The sequence below is a fragment of the Acomys minous genome, assembly GCF_964271855.1.
Source record: "Acomys minous genome assembly, chromosome: 3".
In the NCBI taxonomy this organism is placed as follows: domain Eukaryota; kingdom Metazoa; phylum Chordata; class Mammalia; order Rodentia; family Muridae; genus Acomys; species Acomys minous.
In genome coordinates this window covers 69,543,247-69,557,867 of record NC_140485.1, presented here as the reverse complement: position 1 = coordinate 69,557,867, position 14,621 = coordinate 69,543,247, and the positions used below count along the sequence as shown (strand labels likewise).

The following is a 14,621-nucleotide window of genomic DNA, read 5'->3' as shown; positions in this document are numbered from 1 at the left end:
AGAGTTAGGACTGGGTCTAGAACTCAGGGTCCAAGGGCAACTATGGTCGAGTACCTGGGGAGTCATCTAAGCGGTTGGTTTTACAAGAGGGAAGTTGGGGTCCAGAGAAGGCAGATGAGTAGCAAGCGCGGGAGCAGCTAGGTTTTTCTTGATTTCTTTGGGATGTGGGCACAATGGTGCACGCGAACTTCTTTCTTTCCATCTGTATGCACTTTCTAGGGATCTAACTCAGGCCACCACTGCACTGCTGGCTGTGCCCACCCTAGGTTTGTTTTTAGAGGAAAAATGTGGCTTGGTGTGCATTTGATTTTAATTAATTAATTTATTTATTTATTTATTTTGTTTTTCGAGACAGGGTTTCTCTGTGTAGCCTTGGCTGACCTGGACTGGCTTTGTAGACCAGGCTGGCCTCGAACTCACAGCGACCCGCCTGCCTCTGCCTCCCGAGTGCTGGGATTACAGGCATGTGCCACCGCCGCCCGGCTGACTGGGCACTTGAATCTGCTCCCTTGCTGCTCCTTGTTCTCCCACTTTCGCCTGCACCTACTGCTCGCTCACCTGGGCTTCTTGCCAGCGTGAAGCCACCTGGTGCTTCTGTCCCTGGTCTCTGTCTGGTCCACCCCCCCCCCGCACCCCCCCCCACACCCCCCAACAGAATTGAGGTGTCATGGCATTTTTCCACCTGGAGCTCGTTTAACTACAGGGTTAAGTAGGAGGTAAGTGGAGGCTTTGCCGTAGATTAAACCAAGGACCCCAAGGCCTGTCAGGTTCCCTGTGACTCCAAAGCTTCTGGATTCTTCCTCCATTCCTGTCTCCTCTTAGGCCAGCATCTTCCTGGCCCCCCTGCGGCAGCTTCAGCGTGTGTTTCTTGCCCTTTCTGTCCACTCCACCCAGCTGAGCCCACAGGCTGCCTCCTCCAGGAAGTCCCCCGGCTCTCCGCTGGGACGTCATCCATAAGGGGTCCAAGTCCACTTGGCATTAAACAAGCTTTTATCTGAGAGTGTCCTACAGGATAGTTCTAATGGGAGCAGAGTGTTTCGTAGCATGAACGGGGACTGTGTCACCGAAACACATTGACATGAGCGCTTTTCAATTACACTGTAAGATAGCGGGTCCTCAGCCTTCCTAATGCTGCGGCCCTTTAATACAGTTCCTTTGGCCGTGGTGACTCCCCCAAGCATAAACTGATTTCGTTGCTACTTCATAACCGTGATTTTTTGCCACTGTTGTGAATCACAATGTAAACATCTGTGTTTTCAGATGGTCTGAGGTGACCCCGGTAAAAGGGTCATTTGGCCCCCAGAGGGGTCAAGACTCACAGGTTGAGAACCATGTGCTACTATTAGAGCTTTGGAACCCTGAGGTGTCATGGACAGTTAAAGCTGACACCAAATGATGGTTCTTGTTAGACTTGCCAGGGAGTGCACCTTGTGCTGGATTACTGGAGGTTAGTGTGTGGCACCCTGGCACAACTGGCACAATTGTTAGGTAACTGCACTTTGCTGTCACTGGGCCCATTGTTTTTATTAAATCTCTCCCTCTCTCTCTCTCTCTCTCTCTCTCTCTCTCTCTCTCTCTCTCTCTTTCTCTCGCTCTCTCTCCCTCTCTCTCTCTCTGTCCCCCCCCCCATGTGTGTACGCACACACACAAAGGCATATGTTGGTAGTCAGAGGACCACTTTTGGGAGTTGATTCTCTCCTACTACTACGTCTCGAACTCACTATATGGATCAGGCTGGCCTCAAACTCACAGAGAATCACCTGTCCCTGCCCCCCAGATACCTGGGCTAAAGATATGCACCACCATGTCCCAGGAACACTCCTTTTTTAAGGCACTCAATCATCTGATCAAATCCTCTCTGAGAGACTGAGGCCATTTCTGGTTAGTCTCTCTCTGTCTCCCACCCTCCTGTCTCAGGCGACCTCCCTCTCCTCCTGGCTCCCCTAGGCCCCTCCAATGCCCTCCACACTGGCAGCCAGAGTCCAAGTGATCCCCTGACCTTGCCCACCTAATCCCACAAGGACTTCATGGAGCAAATGCTGACACCCGGCATCACAGAGGTGGTTGCTGCCATTCTCCAGGGCAGAGGATCTTGACCTTCACCCTGGGGGCCTGGTGACACTATTCTAATTCCTTGTGCACAAGGCTGAGGGGCCAGCAGCCCAACCTCATCTCCAGTAAGTTTTAACTTTTATTTTATTGCTTCTTTGAGCCAGGGTCTCACTATGTAGCTCTGGCTGTCCTGGAACTCACTATGTAGACCAGGCTGACCTTGAACTCACAGAGATCCACTGGCCCTCTTCTGCCTCCTGAGGGCTGGGACCAAAGGCGTGCGCTGTCATGGCTGGCACTGAGTGACTTTCAAGCATGTTGAAGACAGCTGTCTTCAACCAAATCAGCTCGACCCTTCACAAGTGAGGAACCCACCAAATTGTCTAGAAACTAATAAGCCAAAACATGCGGGAAATGAGTTTCTTGGTTCAGTGACCAAAAAGGAAGAGCTTTGCTGATCCCCCACCGGCTCCAGGCTGCCCTGTAGCGTGGCCTTACCTGGCAGGCTGGACCCCAACCAGCATAAGGACCTTGAGGGCGATTCTCCGGTGCAGGTTCCATTCCTCAATGGCGCTGGCCATGATCAGCCCGCTGAGGAAGAGGAAGTTGGTATCGAGGAAGTACTGGGGACAGACCTTGCTGGAGGGTAGGATGCCCATGAAGGGGAAGAGGACAATGGGCAGAAGAGCTGTCACGGACAGGGGCAGCGCCTCCGTGCACCAGTACACCGCCATGAGCAAGATGACATACAGGCAGCGGCCTTCCTGTGTGTGGAGCAAGGAATGAATACTTGGTCAGTGACTTGTGCATCAGGCCAGAGGGGTTGGGGGCGGCAGGAGGAGGGGGCGGGCACCAAGGCTCATGCTCAAGGAAGCAGTGGACAGTGTCATCTTGCTCAACTATAAAAAGGGGAAGCTCTCTATGTGCCACAGACACTGTTGGAGATATACGAAAATTCTAGAAAGTTCTGGAAAGGCAGTGGGGAAGTGAAACAGAAGAAAACCAATTAAGAATACTTAGAAGGTTTCCCGAATAGATGCCCGAAGCTTGGTTCTGGTGCGAACCGTGGAGGTGGAGTAACAGATGTGTCCAGTCTTTTGACGCTGGGACAAGATGCCATCCACAAAGATCATGCTTGAAAGTCACATAGCACAGTTACAAGAAAGAAAAGGAAAGATAAGAAAAAAGAAGCCACTTTTTTTTTTAAAGACAGGGTTTCTCTGTGCAGCCTTGGCTGTCCTGGACTACCTTTGTAGACCAGGCAGGCGTCGAACTCACAGCAATCCACCTGCCTCTGCCTCCCAAGTGCTGGGATTAAAGGTGAGCGCTACCACCGCCTGGCTAAGAAGCCACCTCTTTTTTTTTTTAAATTGTTCAGAATTAATTTATTTTGAGTCAAAGAAAAGCTAGTTTGCCAAATGAAGCTTATAAAAACAGTTATGAATAAGTAAGAGACTTCCTAAGATAGAAGAAGCACCTCTTAATGTAAGTTTAGGGGCTGCGCTGATGTCGATCCTTGGCAGTTCTATGCCGTCAAGCATGCTTTGAGCTCTTCTCTGAGACGTTGGACATCTATTTCACAGCTGACTCCTCGTTATTCCTGGTTGAGGACTGATCCTGGGAACATCAATTCTTAGCATTCTCAAATGCCCCAGGCACACACTGAGCGTGTCCCTCCAGCCAGAGCCGCTTGCCATGGAGGCAATCTGAGGCCACTGGTGTGAGTGGGACTGGCCAGCACTGGTTGCAACTACCCTCCCTACAGGACACTCAGGCAGGCACACCCTTCACATGGGAGGAAGGAGCCACACTCAGCGAGCAGGTCCATGCCATTTGCCTTGCTCTGCACACCGCCTGACATAAATGTCAGCTTGAGAAAGGTGGGTCCTTCCCTGTGTAAGGTCATTTACTATTAGCTTGGGTCCAGCGCAAGACATCCATGCTGCTAGGCAGCGGCAGACCCTCTAACATGCTGTTTGGGTTGGTTGTTGCCTTGGCTACCCCCGGATGACTGGCTTCCGCTTCTCCAGGAGAGAACATGGAGTGTGGCGTTCACCCCCATCGAGTAGGTTGTTTTGTTTTTGTTTTTGTTGCTGTTGTTTTAAAGATTTATTTATTTATTATATATACAGTGTTCTGCTTGCCTGTACACCTGCACACCAGAAGAGGGCGTCAGAACTCATTATAGATGGTTGTGAGCCACCATGTGGTTGCTAGGAATTGAACTCAGGACCTCTAGAAGAGCAGACAGTGCTCTTATCTGCTGAGCTATCTCTCCAGCCCAGCTTTTGTTTTTGTTTTAAAATTTAAGTGTTTTATTTATCCTTATTTTCATTTGATGTGCACTGGTGATTTGCCTGCATGTATATCTTTGTGTGGGCATCTAATCCCTTGGCACTGGAGTTACAGTTTTTGAGCTGCCGTGTGGGTACTGGGAATTGAACCTGGGTTGTGTTGAAGAGCAGCCAGTGCTCTTAACTGCTGAGCCATCTCTCTGGCTCCGGGAGGTAAGCTTTATAGCAGAGTTGGTTCTGATGAGCTGTGGGAATCGAGGGGGTAGGAGCTGAGTGTGGAAAGAGCAGGTGGCAGCATCTGAATGTGCACGTCCCTCTCCTCCCTGTTGATGCCCAGTCTCTACTGTGGTGGTGATTAACAGGTGAGGCTTTTAGAAGTGGGAGGAGTGCATTTGTGAGAGGCCTCGGGGCCTTTCTTCTGCTCTGTGAGGACTCTGGACCAGGGCACCTCTCTGAGGCTGAGTACTGACTGCACTGGGAGCCTAATCAGCCAATATCTCCATCTTGGGCATTTACTGGGCCACCAGCCTGAAGCATGAAGGCTCCCAGCTTTTAAGGCTGTGAGCAGTGAACCTGTATTGCTTATCGACGGCCCGGGCTGAGGTGTTTTGTTACGGAAGCTCAAATGGACCGAGCTGCTGCCCTCCTACCATTGTCCCTGCTCATGGCTGAGAAATTCCAGCTTCTTCCAGCTTTAGATGCACTCTTGGCCAAGACTTTCAGGGAAACAGCATTCTGGGACCTGTTCTCACTACAGAGTTTGGTGGACTTTCTAGCAAGATGATGGAAGCATACTGAACACCGTCTCCCAAGCTTGGATCTCATCATCCTTGCCCTAACCTCTTCATCCTGGGTTCCTGTCACACCTCGATCTCAGATCCCGTCTCTGGGTCCCTTGAAGAACCATTGAAGGAATGAATGAAGCCTTCTAGGAGACAGTGGCAGCTTTCTGACCTGGGGGTGGGAGGTATCTGGCACAGGGAAGGAGAGGGGATGCCTATTGCCTGTGCTGGAAGCTTCTTTTGTGTGGGACTCAAAAAGAAGTTGTGTTCTCCAGCTGTGCCCAGAGCCCATCTATGCCAAAGCTAGTTAACCAGGGCTGGCATTGTGTACCCAGCATCTGTCTGCTGTGTTCTGAGGCAGGCAGATGGGAACACAGGTTGCTCTCTCTTGGTCTGGTTTTTGGTTTTCTGATGTACCAGGGACTAAACCTAGGGCTTTGCATGTACTCCTCCAACTCTGAGCTGCGCCCCCAGGCCTCTTTCTACTTTTGTTGGTTTCAGGCCAGAATTTCACTAGTTGTCTAACTAGTTTTGGTCATTGTTCACTTGATGGCCTTGAACATATGCCACAGCCCAGGCTGGCTTTGAACTTGTAGCCCCTCTGTCTCAGACTCCCAAGTATCTGAGATTACAGGCCTGAGTCACCATGTCTGGTGGGAAATATGTTTTTTTTTTAAAAGGCATGTGTGTGGATGGATGTGTGTGTGCGCGCACACACGCATGCGTGCATATTTGTAGGTGTGTAGAGGCTAGAGGACAGCTTCAGGAGTCATTCTGAGAAATGTGGTCTGCTCCTTTGAGACAGAGTGTCTCATTGGCAGGAGCTCATCAGTTAGGCTACATTGGCCAGCCAATGGGATTATGAGCAGAGGCCTCCATGCCAGCTCTCCGTGCCGGTTCTGGAGATTGAATTCAGGTCCTCATGTTTGCAGACAAGCAATTCCTCAACCAGGCTATCTGTATCTCCAGCCAGTGCATTCTACATGGGCAGAAACACAGTGAAGGGGGAGGTTTCCCAGGGGTTGGTCAGGCATTATGGAATCTCTATCAGATACCCAGACCTATCATCTAAGGATGCGTAAGATAGTCCCAAGGAGGGTTCTAAGGCCAAGGGAAGTTTCAAGCATCTGCTAAAGCTCCATGACAGATTCGTTGAAAGCTGACAAGTTACAAAATCATATTTGCATTTGTTTAATGAAGTTTCCTAAGAGGCATTCATACACAGTACCTCTTAAACACTCTAGTTTGTACTCTGTGGAAACAGCTAGGAAATCAGCCCAATTGTATGTGACCTGGGGAGATTCCAGCATTCAACAAGAGTTCCTTGTGCTGTCTAGCCAGTTAGGACCAAAAAATTCTGGGAGAAGAAGGTTCCTGTTTGTTGTGTCTCATTCTCTTCTGTGTTCCAGAACCTAGCACAGCCCCAAACATACTTAGTCTTGTTGTCTGTAGTGGAGAATGGGTAAATAAACATATGAATGAGTGGATGGACAGATGGGTGGATGGATGGATGGATGGACTGATGGATGAAGGGATAGATAGATAAATGGATGGATGGATAAATGAATAGATGGATGGATGGATGGACGTATGGAGGGATGGGTGGTGATTGGATGCATAGAGGAATAGATGAGTGGATGGGTAGGCGAGGGCAGATGGATGGTTGGATGAGTGGGTAGGTGGAAGGAAGGGTAGATGGGTTCTCTTGCTTGGTCCTAGGCTGGAGCTTCAGGACATAGAGGCAGAGAGGGAACATCTGCCCTCAGCTGCAGTAGGGCAGGTGGCTGCAGTCATGGCTGTAGAGTCCTAGGCCCAGCACAAAACAGTGTACTCAGTGGCAGGTGTGGCCCCAGGTCCCATAGGAGATTCCAGAGGAATGATTAGCTACAAGCCAAACAGGGAAGTCAGGCCGACCGTTGAGGCGGAGCTCTCAGCTCCATTTCAGAAAACTGCACACTTCCTCAGAGGCCACAGGTCAAGCTCCCCGCTGTCCTGTGGACACAGTGTTTGTTTCTCATTGTGCTCTCAGATCCCAGAGGAGACAGTAGAGGACTCTTGCAAGTCAGGCCCTCTGACACACACACACACACACACACACACACACACACACACACACACACTCATATAACACCCAAACTAAAACTTTCAGGCAACAATGTGGCTTCTTGGCTAGCAACACTCAGGCTGAAACTCATCAGACAATTACTTGGCAGGAGGCCCCACAGTGACTACAGCGTCAAAGGGATGATGAAGATAAACTGAACAACCATGCCAACGACTTCAGAGAAACAAATCTCTTGAAAACAGTGCACTCAGTTCTAAGAAACAGAAGTAGAAAAGCGAAATATTCCAACACTCCCTTGAGAGATGGAACCGGTCTTTAAGACACCCCTCACCCCTACACACACACACACACACACACACACACACACACACACACACACACACACACATCTCCTCCCTCCCTCTGCCCTGCTGGTTTCAGCCTTGACTCTGCTGAACAGAGTGGGCCTGGCAAGGGTTGTGTCTCGCACATAGTTCTTTGAGAATGGACTAAAAGGGGCATTTCCTGCTTTGGTCTGTGGGCTCAAGTATAACCTGGGGCTGCCTCAACAAGGGTCTCACAAGAAAAGAAAGTAGGCTGGATGGGTTGTGAGGCCAGGTGTACAGAATTGTCCAGAGACATCAATTCAAGAAGCTCCGAGTCCTGTTTTCCTTCTCTGCCCTGACCCATGTCACCGGGTAGATGTGGCAAGACAGTAACAATGACAACCAGCAACATTTCCAGAATACTCTCTAAGTCCTAGGCTTCTCATACACATAGATTCAATTAATGTCCCCAACCAACATCTATGGGGCCACTATTACCTGCCCCCTCTTTTCAGAGGCAGTAGCAGGAAGCCATCCATTTCAGTCATGCCCAGAAAGCCAAGTCCACATCCTGTCGCAGCTCCTGGGCTACTGAGTCTGACCTCGAGTCTTGATTTCCCTGTTCTCTCTTACAGAGACTCCACCTGCACAGAACTCCTCTCTGGATGTGCTGGCCCTGGCAGGACGCTGGGAAAGCAGCAGGGCTTGGGCAGTACATGGATCAGGAATATGTCTCATTGTTTTTCTGGTTAGCAATTGGAACAGTGCTGGTGACCCCAAACATCTTCCCTTCCCCAGCTGAGCATCCTATGTGCAATGGATTCAGGTTTGTTAGGGAACAGAGAGAGGCCACTGCCCCTTATGTCCTCCCAGCCAAGCTGGGTCTGGAGGACAGAAATGATTCAGAACAAAGCTCTTGAACACTTACCGAGAGCAGAATCAGCGGGTAGGAAGTGCATGCAAGCAAGCTAACAGGACAAAGTCTTTTCTACTGTGGTCACCTTGCTGGGGTAATCAGGGCGTTGGCCACAAAGAGGGACAGAGTAGTACAAGATGCTACCTTTGACGATAAAAGAAAAGAGCAAAGTCCATCCCCAGGTATGAAGAAAAGTTGGCGGCCACCGTCGGGTTAGGCCTTAGCATTAGGGGGCCCCTTCTGTTGGCAGTTGCATCCTCAGAGTGTGACAGTATGTGGGTTTCTGGGAAGCAATACCGTCTTTACTACTTATGCACTTGGGGGAGGATGTGTCCTGAGATATGTGACCGTAAAGAGTCTAAGTTAGCTGACTGTAGACGCCAGGACCTTTGACAAGAAGCAGGTTGTCTGGGTGGCAGCTGCAGAATAGTGATGGTTGTGGTCAGTATTGTGATCAATGGCTCAATGTTCTGGTCATCACTGACTTTAGTTGGTTTTGGGTTTGGGAGTCAAAAAAACAAACAAACAAACAAAAAAAAAAACAAAAAAACAAAAACAAAAACAAAACCAAGGTTTACAATCACTGTATAGCCCAGGTTGACCTCAAACTCCACATCTCACATTGCCTCAGCCTCTTGAATGCTGGGCTAACAGGAGTATGTTACCGTGTCCAGCCTGGAACGCACTCTGACTAAAAGAGACATAAAAGCCCATTCCCAAGCGAAGCATGTGACATTCTTCACACTTGGATCCAGCCTGCCTAGAAGAGAGCACTCCAAGGGCGATACTGACCAGACAAAGTCCTGAGATAGCCCACAGGGCTAGTTATGCACAGACACCTGCAGCTCTGGACCCTGACCCCACACTTTCCTCCAATACTTGTCTCTAAAAGAATGGCCCCAAGTGTGTAGTGAGCAGCCGGTGCAGCAGCAGCACAATGCCGCGGTGAACAATACGATGAAAGAGAGTGCAACAGGAAAGGAAATAAACCCTGGAGGAGCTGCGCTACGGAGCAGGGGCCGCAAAGCAAGTGTTCCTCTGTGAAAGGCTAAAGCAGAGGGCACGGCCTCCCTAAAACTGTCTCCAAATAAGAAACAGAAGCCCCAGATGGAGTGCCTCATGCTCGGAACCCCAGTACTGGGCAGGATGAGGCAGGTGGATTGGCATTAGGTCAGTCTGGGCTATGCTGCAAGCTCTAGGCCAGCCTGGTAGACACTGTCTCAAAAATAAGTAAAACAATAAACATAAAATAATAAATGAGTCTAAAACGTTCAGAAGAGGGTGGTGGAGACCTGGGCTTGGGCAGTGAGTGGCAGCAGAAAGCCAGCCTTTAGGGATGGAAAGTAAAGGGAGCATTCAAAACCATACCACAGGCGAGAAGACTCAACAAAAGAGAAGCCAGGCATGATGGATGGGGCACACCTGTGGTTCCAGTACCTGAGAGGCAGAGGCAGGAGGATCACTGTTAGTTAGACTATGTAGTTAGAACTCATCTCAAATAAATGCGTTTGCACATACCCCACACTAACCAGTAAGTATACCATGTATCTGGACACGGACACACACACACACACACACACACACACACACACACACACACACACACACACTCAGCTGCCCATATTAGCTGGGTTTGTGACATGGCACTTCCCTTCTCTTCCCTGCTAATGGACACTCCCACTTCAACTCCCTCCCAAGTCCCATCTATATCAACTTCTTCCTGGAAGATGGGCAGTGTGGCCGTGTGGCTGGCCCGAGCTAATGAAACAAGAAGCTCAGAGTCAGAAGTAGAATCATCTTCTGTGGGAGTGCGTCAGAATTGTGACACATCCCCCCCCCCCATGGGCTCCCCACCTTGGCCGGCTAATTCACTGGTGGCCAGGACACAGAACCAAGGAGTTCTCTGTGTGCTCTCCATGGTCCTGAAATCTCCCCGGCTTCCCCAGGCCTCAGCTTTGACATCTGTAAGTTGGGGGTTTCAGGACAGCAGGACCTGGCACAGGGTCCTGGGATCATTTAGCGATCATCCCTGTGTTGACACTACCTTCAGCACTGGAGGCATGAGCACTTCCTTAGCATGTCCACTCCTTACCACAGGCATCTATGACTTCACCAATTCAAAATAAATAAATAAATAAAAGATATATTTATTTATCAAAATAAAAAAATAAATAATCACCATGCAGGCTGGACATGGTGATACATGCCTGTCACCCCAGCTTCAGGATGGATGACGCAAGAAGACAGGGGCCAGCCTGAGCTACATAGTGAAATCTTGTCTCCAAAAGCAAACAAACAAAAAAAAAAATCCCAAAAAGACAAGTTTCCCTTGTTTGTTTTCTGGCTCACATTTCCTTTTGATGAGTAAAAAATGTAATACTCTTAAATTCCACAGATCAACACTTTGAGGCACCTCTTAGGAATTGAGAGGCACTCAGACACAGTGGGGCCCACATCCTCACTGCCCAGCCACAGAGCTGGGAGCAGTACTTTCTGTCCCTGTGCCCCACTTTACATCCACCTCCACCCCTCCCTGTGGCCCTTGGGACACTACCGTCTTGGCTCTAAGCGACCCTCCAGTGGAGCATCTCCCCCTGTGAGAGATGCTCTTTCTTCCCCCACATCACTGTCAGAAAAGCAAGTGTGATCCTTGCTGAGGCTGTGACATTTCTCACGTGAGCCCACCACTCACTCCACTGTGCCCTGCCTGCGAGCCTGTGTGGCCTGGTTTGCAGCATTTCTTTCTTCCTGTGGCTGCTGTCTACTGTGCTGAGCATGGACGTGAGCAGAGGCAGGCAGGACCCTGTCTGCTCGGGTCCGCCCCCAAGGGGGGGGATGGAGAGAGGGCAGGTAGGTGATGGACAACAAACCAGCAACCGGCTCCAGCAAATGAAAGGAAGCTTAGCCAGAAAGAATCCCAATGCACACGCAAGTGAGAATGAACTCTCTGGAGAGGGACCTTTGAAGTGACACTGAATGAAGAGCTGACTAGGCGCTCAGGCAGCCCGGAACAGGCCTGTCAGAGCCGCCCCTGCTCAGTCAGGGCCTCCACTCTCGTCCGACCTTAAGCCCTGGGAGAGACCTGTGCTCTGGTTTTTACCTGGTGGATTAGTTGTTTTTTGTTTTTGTTTTTGGTTTTTTTTGTTTTTGTTTTTTTTTGAGCCAGGGGTCTTATATAGCCCAGGCTGGCCCCCAACTTACTATGTAGCCATTGTTGGCTTTAAACTTCTAATCCCCCAGCTTCTGCTTCCTGAGCCCTAGAACACAGATTTTGCGCCTGCCCCTACTGGGAATCTCTTCCCCAACCTACTCTGTGGGGTACTCTGGGCTCACCCTTGTTTCTTGTCTATTTAAGAGCAAGGCTAGAGTTAGCAATTGGTTACCATTCTTGATTCAGCCAAAGTCATGCCAGGGCTACCCTGACACACTGGCCAGGACCCAGCCTTCTCACAGGAAGAAGCATTGTAATCTCTCCACCAAAGAAAGCCCAGCTCTGCAACCCTTGTCATGGGGATTAAAGTCTTCAGACAAAGCATGCAGGAGGAGGGGGAGAAAAATGCCATGTCAGAAGGTTAATTTTTGAGCTGGGGAATAATTTCCAGGCAGCCCCAGGTGACTTTTCCTCCCTTGCTCCAGGCTGGCCCTTGAGGGACCAGGAAAGGGACCAGCTGCCCACAGTGGTACCCTCTGTTCCTCTGAGGCTCCAGGAATGCACAGCCACTATGAGACCCTGAGCCAGGTTCTGGCAGGGAAGGACCCGAGCAGGGTTTGAAGTGTCAGCCTTAGGTGCCCTGGCGGTGGTGTGGATCCTTTGCTAAGCTGCCTCTCTTCTCTGAGCCTGTTTGCAGACAGATGGGGACAATGGCACCCCATTACCACCATAGAGGGGTCTACCACCTAGAAGACAGGTCATCCCCACAAAGCAGGTGTGGGGTCCATGGAGACAGCAGTAGACAGGGAACCGAGACCTAGGTAAAACCCTGGACCCAGAGGAACCTGTGACTTATGAGGTGGTGTCCAGTGCTGTGGTGCTTGGGTTCAAATCCTGCCTCTATTACTTAACTCTTTTTAAAACAAATTTCACCTCTTATTTGTGAGTTATCCCTGTGCCTGGCAGCCAAGCACAGAGTCAGCCACATTCACACTCTGCAGGTGTGGCGCCATTTGCTGCAGTGTGGCCCTGCCACCTTGTGCACCTTTCTTTCCTTTTCCATTAGGTTTGCCTGCCCTGGAGGCCCACACCTGTAGCCCTAACTAACACTCTGGAGGCAGAAGCAGGAGGATCCCACATTAAGACTCCTGTCTCAAACAAGACCAAACAAAAGGAAGCCTCAGACTTTCCCTTCTGACGCGCCCATGGGATTCGGGATCATCTCTGTGGGGTGAAGGCGATGGTTGTAGGTGCTATTTGGACACAGGTGTTGAAGGGAATGGAGTTTGGAGCACAGACCACTAGCCTGGGGTCAGGTCCTGACCTGACAACACAAATAAGAACCCAACAGGAACGCAGTCCACAGAGCTAGATGCCAGCTAGAGGCTCCCACTTGTAAACAAGGGTCCTGTGTAGGCCTCAGAGGCCCAGAGATAAGCCCAGGAAGTGTCACCTAGTCCTAGGTGAAGATTCTGTGCCACAGCTCCCAGGTTTCATGAGTGTTGGGACAAGTGCTTGTCCCTTCTGAGCAAGAGGCTGCTCTGAGAGGACCAGGAATTCCTAAGCCTGACTTAGGTTCTCACTCTCTGACTTAGAGACCACCCAAAAAAGCATCTAGGGGTCAAAACAGAGGAGAGGAGCTGGTTGTAGGGAGGCAGGGATGTTGCCCCTTCCCCCACCCAGTGCTGAGCTGACCCCTGGACTCATTAGCAGATGTCCTGACAAATTCAAGCCCCTGGAGCCATTCATTAAAAGTGTTCCTGGGGCAGCTCACACTCTGGCTGCCCAGGCCTCACTAATCATTCACAAGCCAGCAGGCAGTCAGGCTCCAGGCAGGAAGGTCCCTGGATCAGAAGCCCAAGCAGCCTGACCTAGCCCAGCCCTAGAGCAGACTGCTGTGTCCCTCTGGGAAAAGAAGCTGACTCACTGTATGACCTTGTGCAGCTCCTCCCCTGGCTGTGCCTCAGTCTCCCCAACTGTCTCGGAATCCCATCAACTCTAAACATGGGATCAGGAGATGCATCCCACACTTGGCAGTCCAGTCTCCTCAGGAGAGCTTCTCTAGCTTGGGGCAGGGGGGATCCCTGCCTGAAGGTGTTTGGTAAGGTGAACTTCAAATCCTATCTAGAATGTTCCATTCTGTGACCAGGGTCCCAGAAAGTCAGAGGCAGAAAGGCTAGACAATTGAGGTTATCCTCAGCTACATAAGGAGGTTGAGGCTAGCCTGGGCTACATGAGACCTTGTCTCTGAAATAAAACAAAAGAAAGCTTCCTTTGACTTTACATTCAGAACATGTGTCCGAGGCATCTGCATGCCCGGTACTGGGCACAAGGGTGAGCATGATAGACTGGTCTAGTGTGCAGAGGTGAGCAGGGTGAGGAAACTGAGGCTGGTAAGGATGTGCCTGGCTTCCTCTCAAAGAGCTGGATCTTAGCCAAACTCAGATGCTTCATGGTCAGATGTCCTATCTCGTGTCCAGGGCTTCCTGGCATGGGGCAACTTGCCCCACCTCAGTGATCTTCCACTGTCTGACCCAGGAACCTGGCCCTGCCCTCCCAGGCCTGGCACTGGCACTCTCCAGATCCCCTTTGATGGATAGCCTCCACTACTCACACAGGGCCCCCTGCCACCCCATCCCCCCCAACCCCCCCCCCCCCCCCCGTTTCCAGGGCATTGGGCTTTGAGTCAAAGATAAGAAGGGCAACAGGGTGGCCTCCGAGGTTTTTCTCAGCACAGGTACTATCTCCTTTGACCTTCCATGCAGCCCACTAGGGCAGAGGAGCCTTACTCCAGCTTAAAGGGGAAGAAAGGGGGGGCTCTAAGAACTCAGGTCCTTAGTGATGAGGAAAGGCCAGAGGGTACAGAGATGAGCCCCAGCTTCCATTAAAGGCCCTCTGGGCCCACCAGGCACAGGCTCATAGTGATGCAAATATCCAGACTAGCATACAGTACTACAGAGGGCTTCCCAAGTGCCCCTAATGGACCTCATTTCTTTGGTTTGTCAGACACACAAACCGAACTCCCCCATCCCTCCAGCTCCTTACCAGCTGTCTTT

General features: G+C 50.6%; 1 protein-coding gene across 2 annotated transcripts in view; it reads right to left on the bottom strand.

Moving 5' to 3' along the window:
* Positions 1 to 14,621, bottom strand: part of SLC13A3 (solute carrier family 13 member 3) — a 68,992-nt gene that overhangs the window by 42,623 nt on the left and 11,748 nt on the right. For both annotated transcript variants that reach the window (XM_084775077.1, XM_084775078.1), the window contains exon 2: positions 2,551 to 2,816. In XM_084775077.1, coding sequence (XP_084631203.1) covers positions 2,551 to 2,816 — 266 coding nt within the window. The remainder of the gene's footprint in view (positions 1 to 2,550; positions 2,817 to 14,621) is intronic.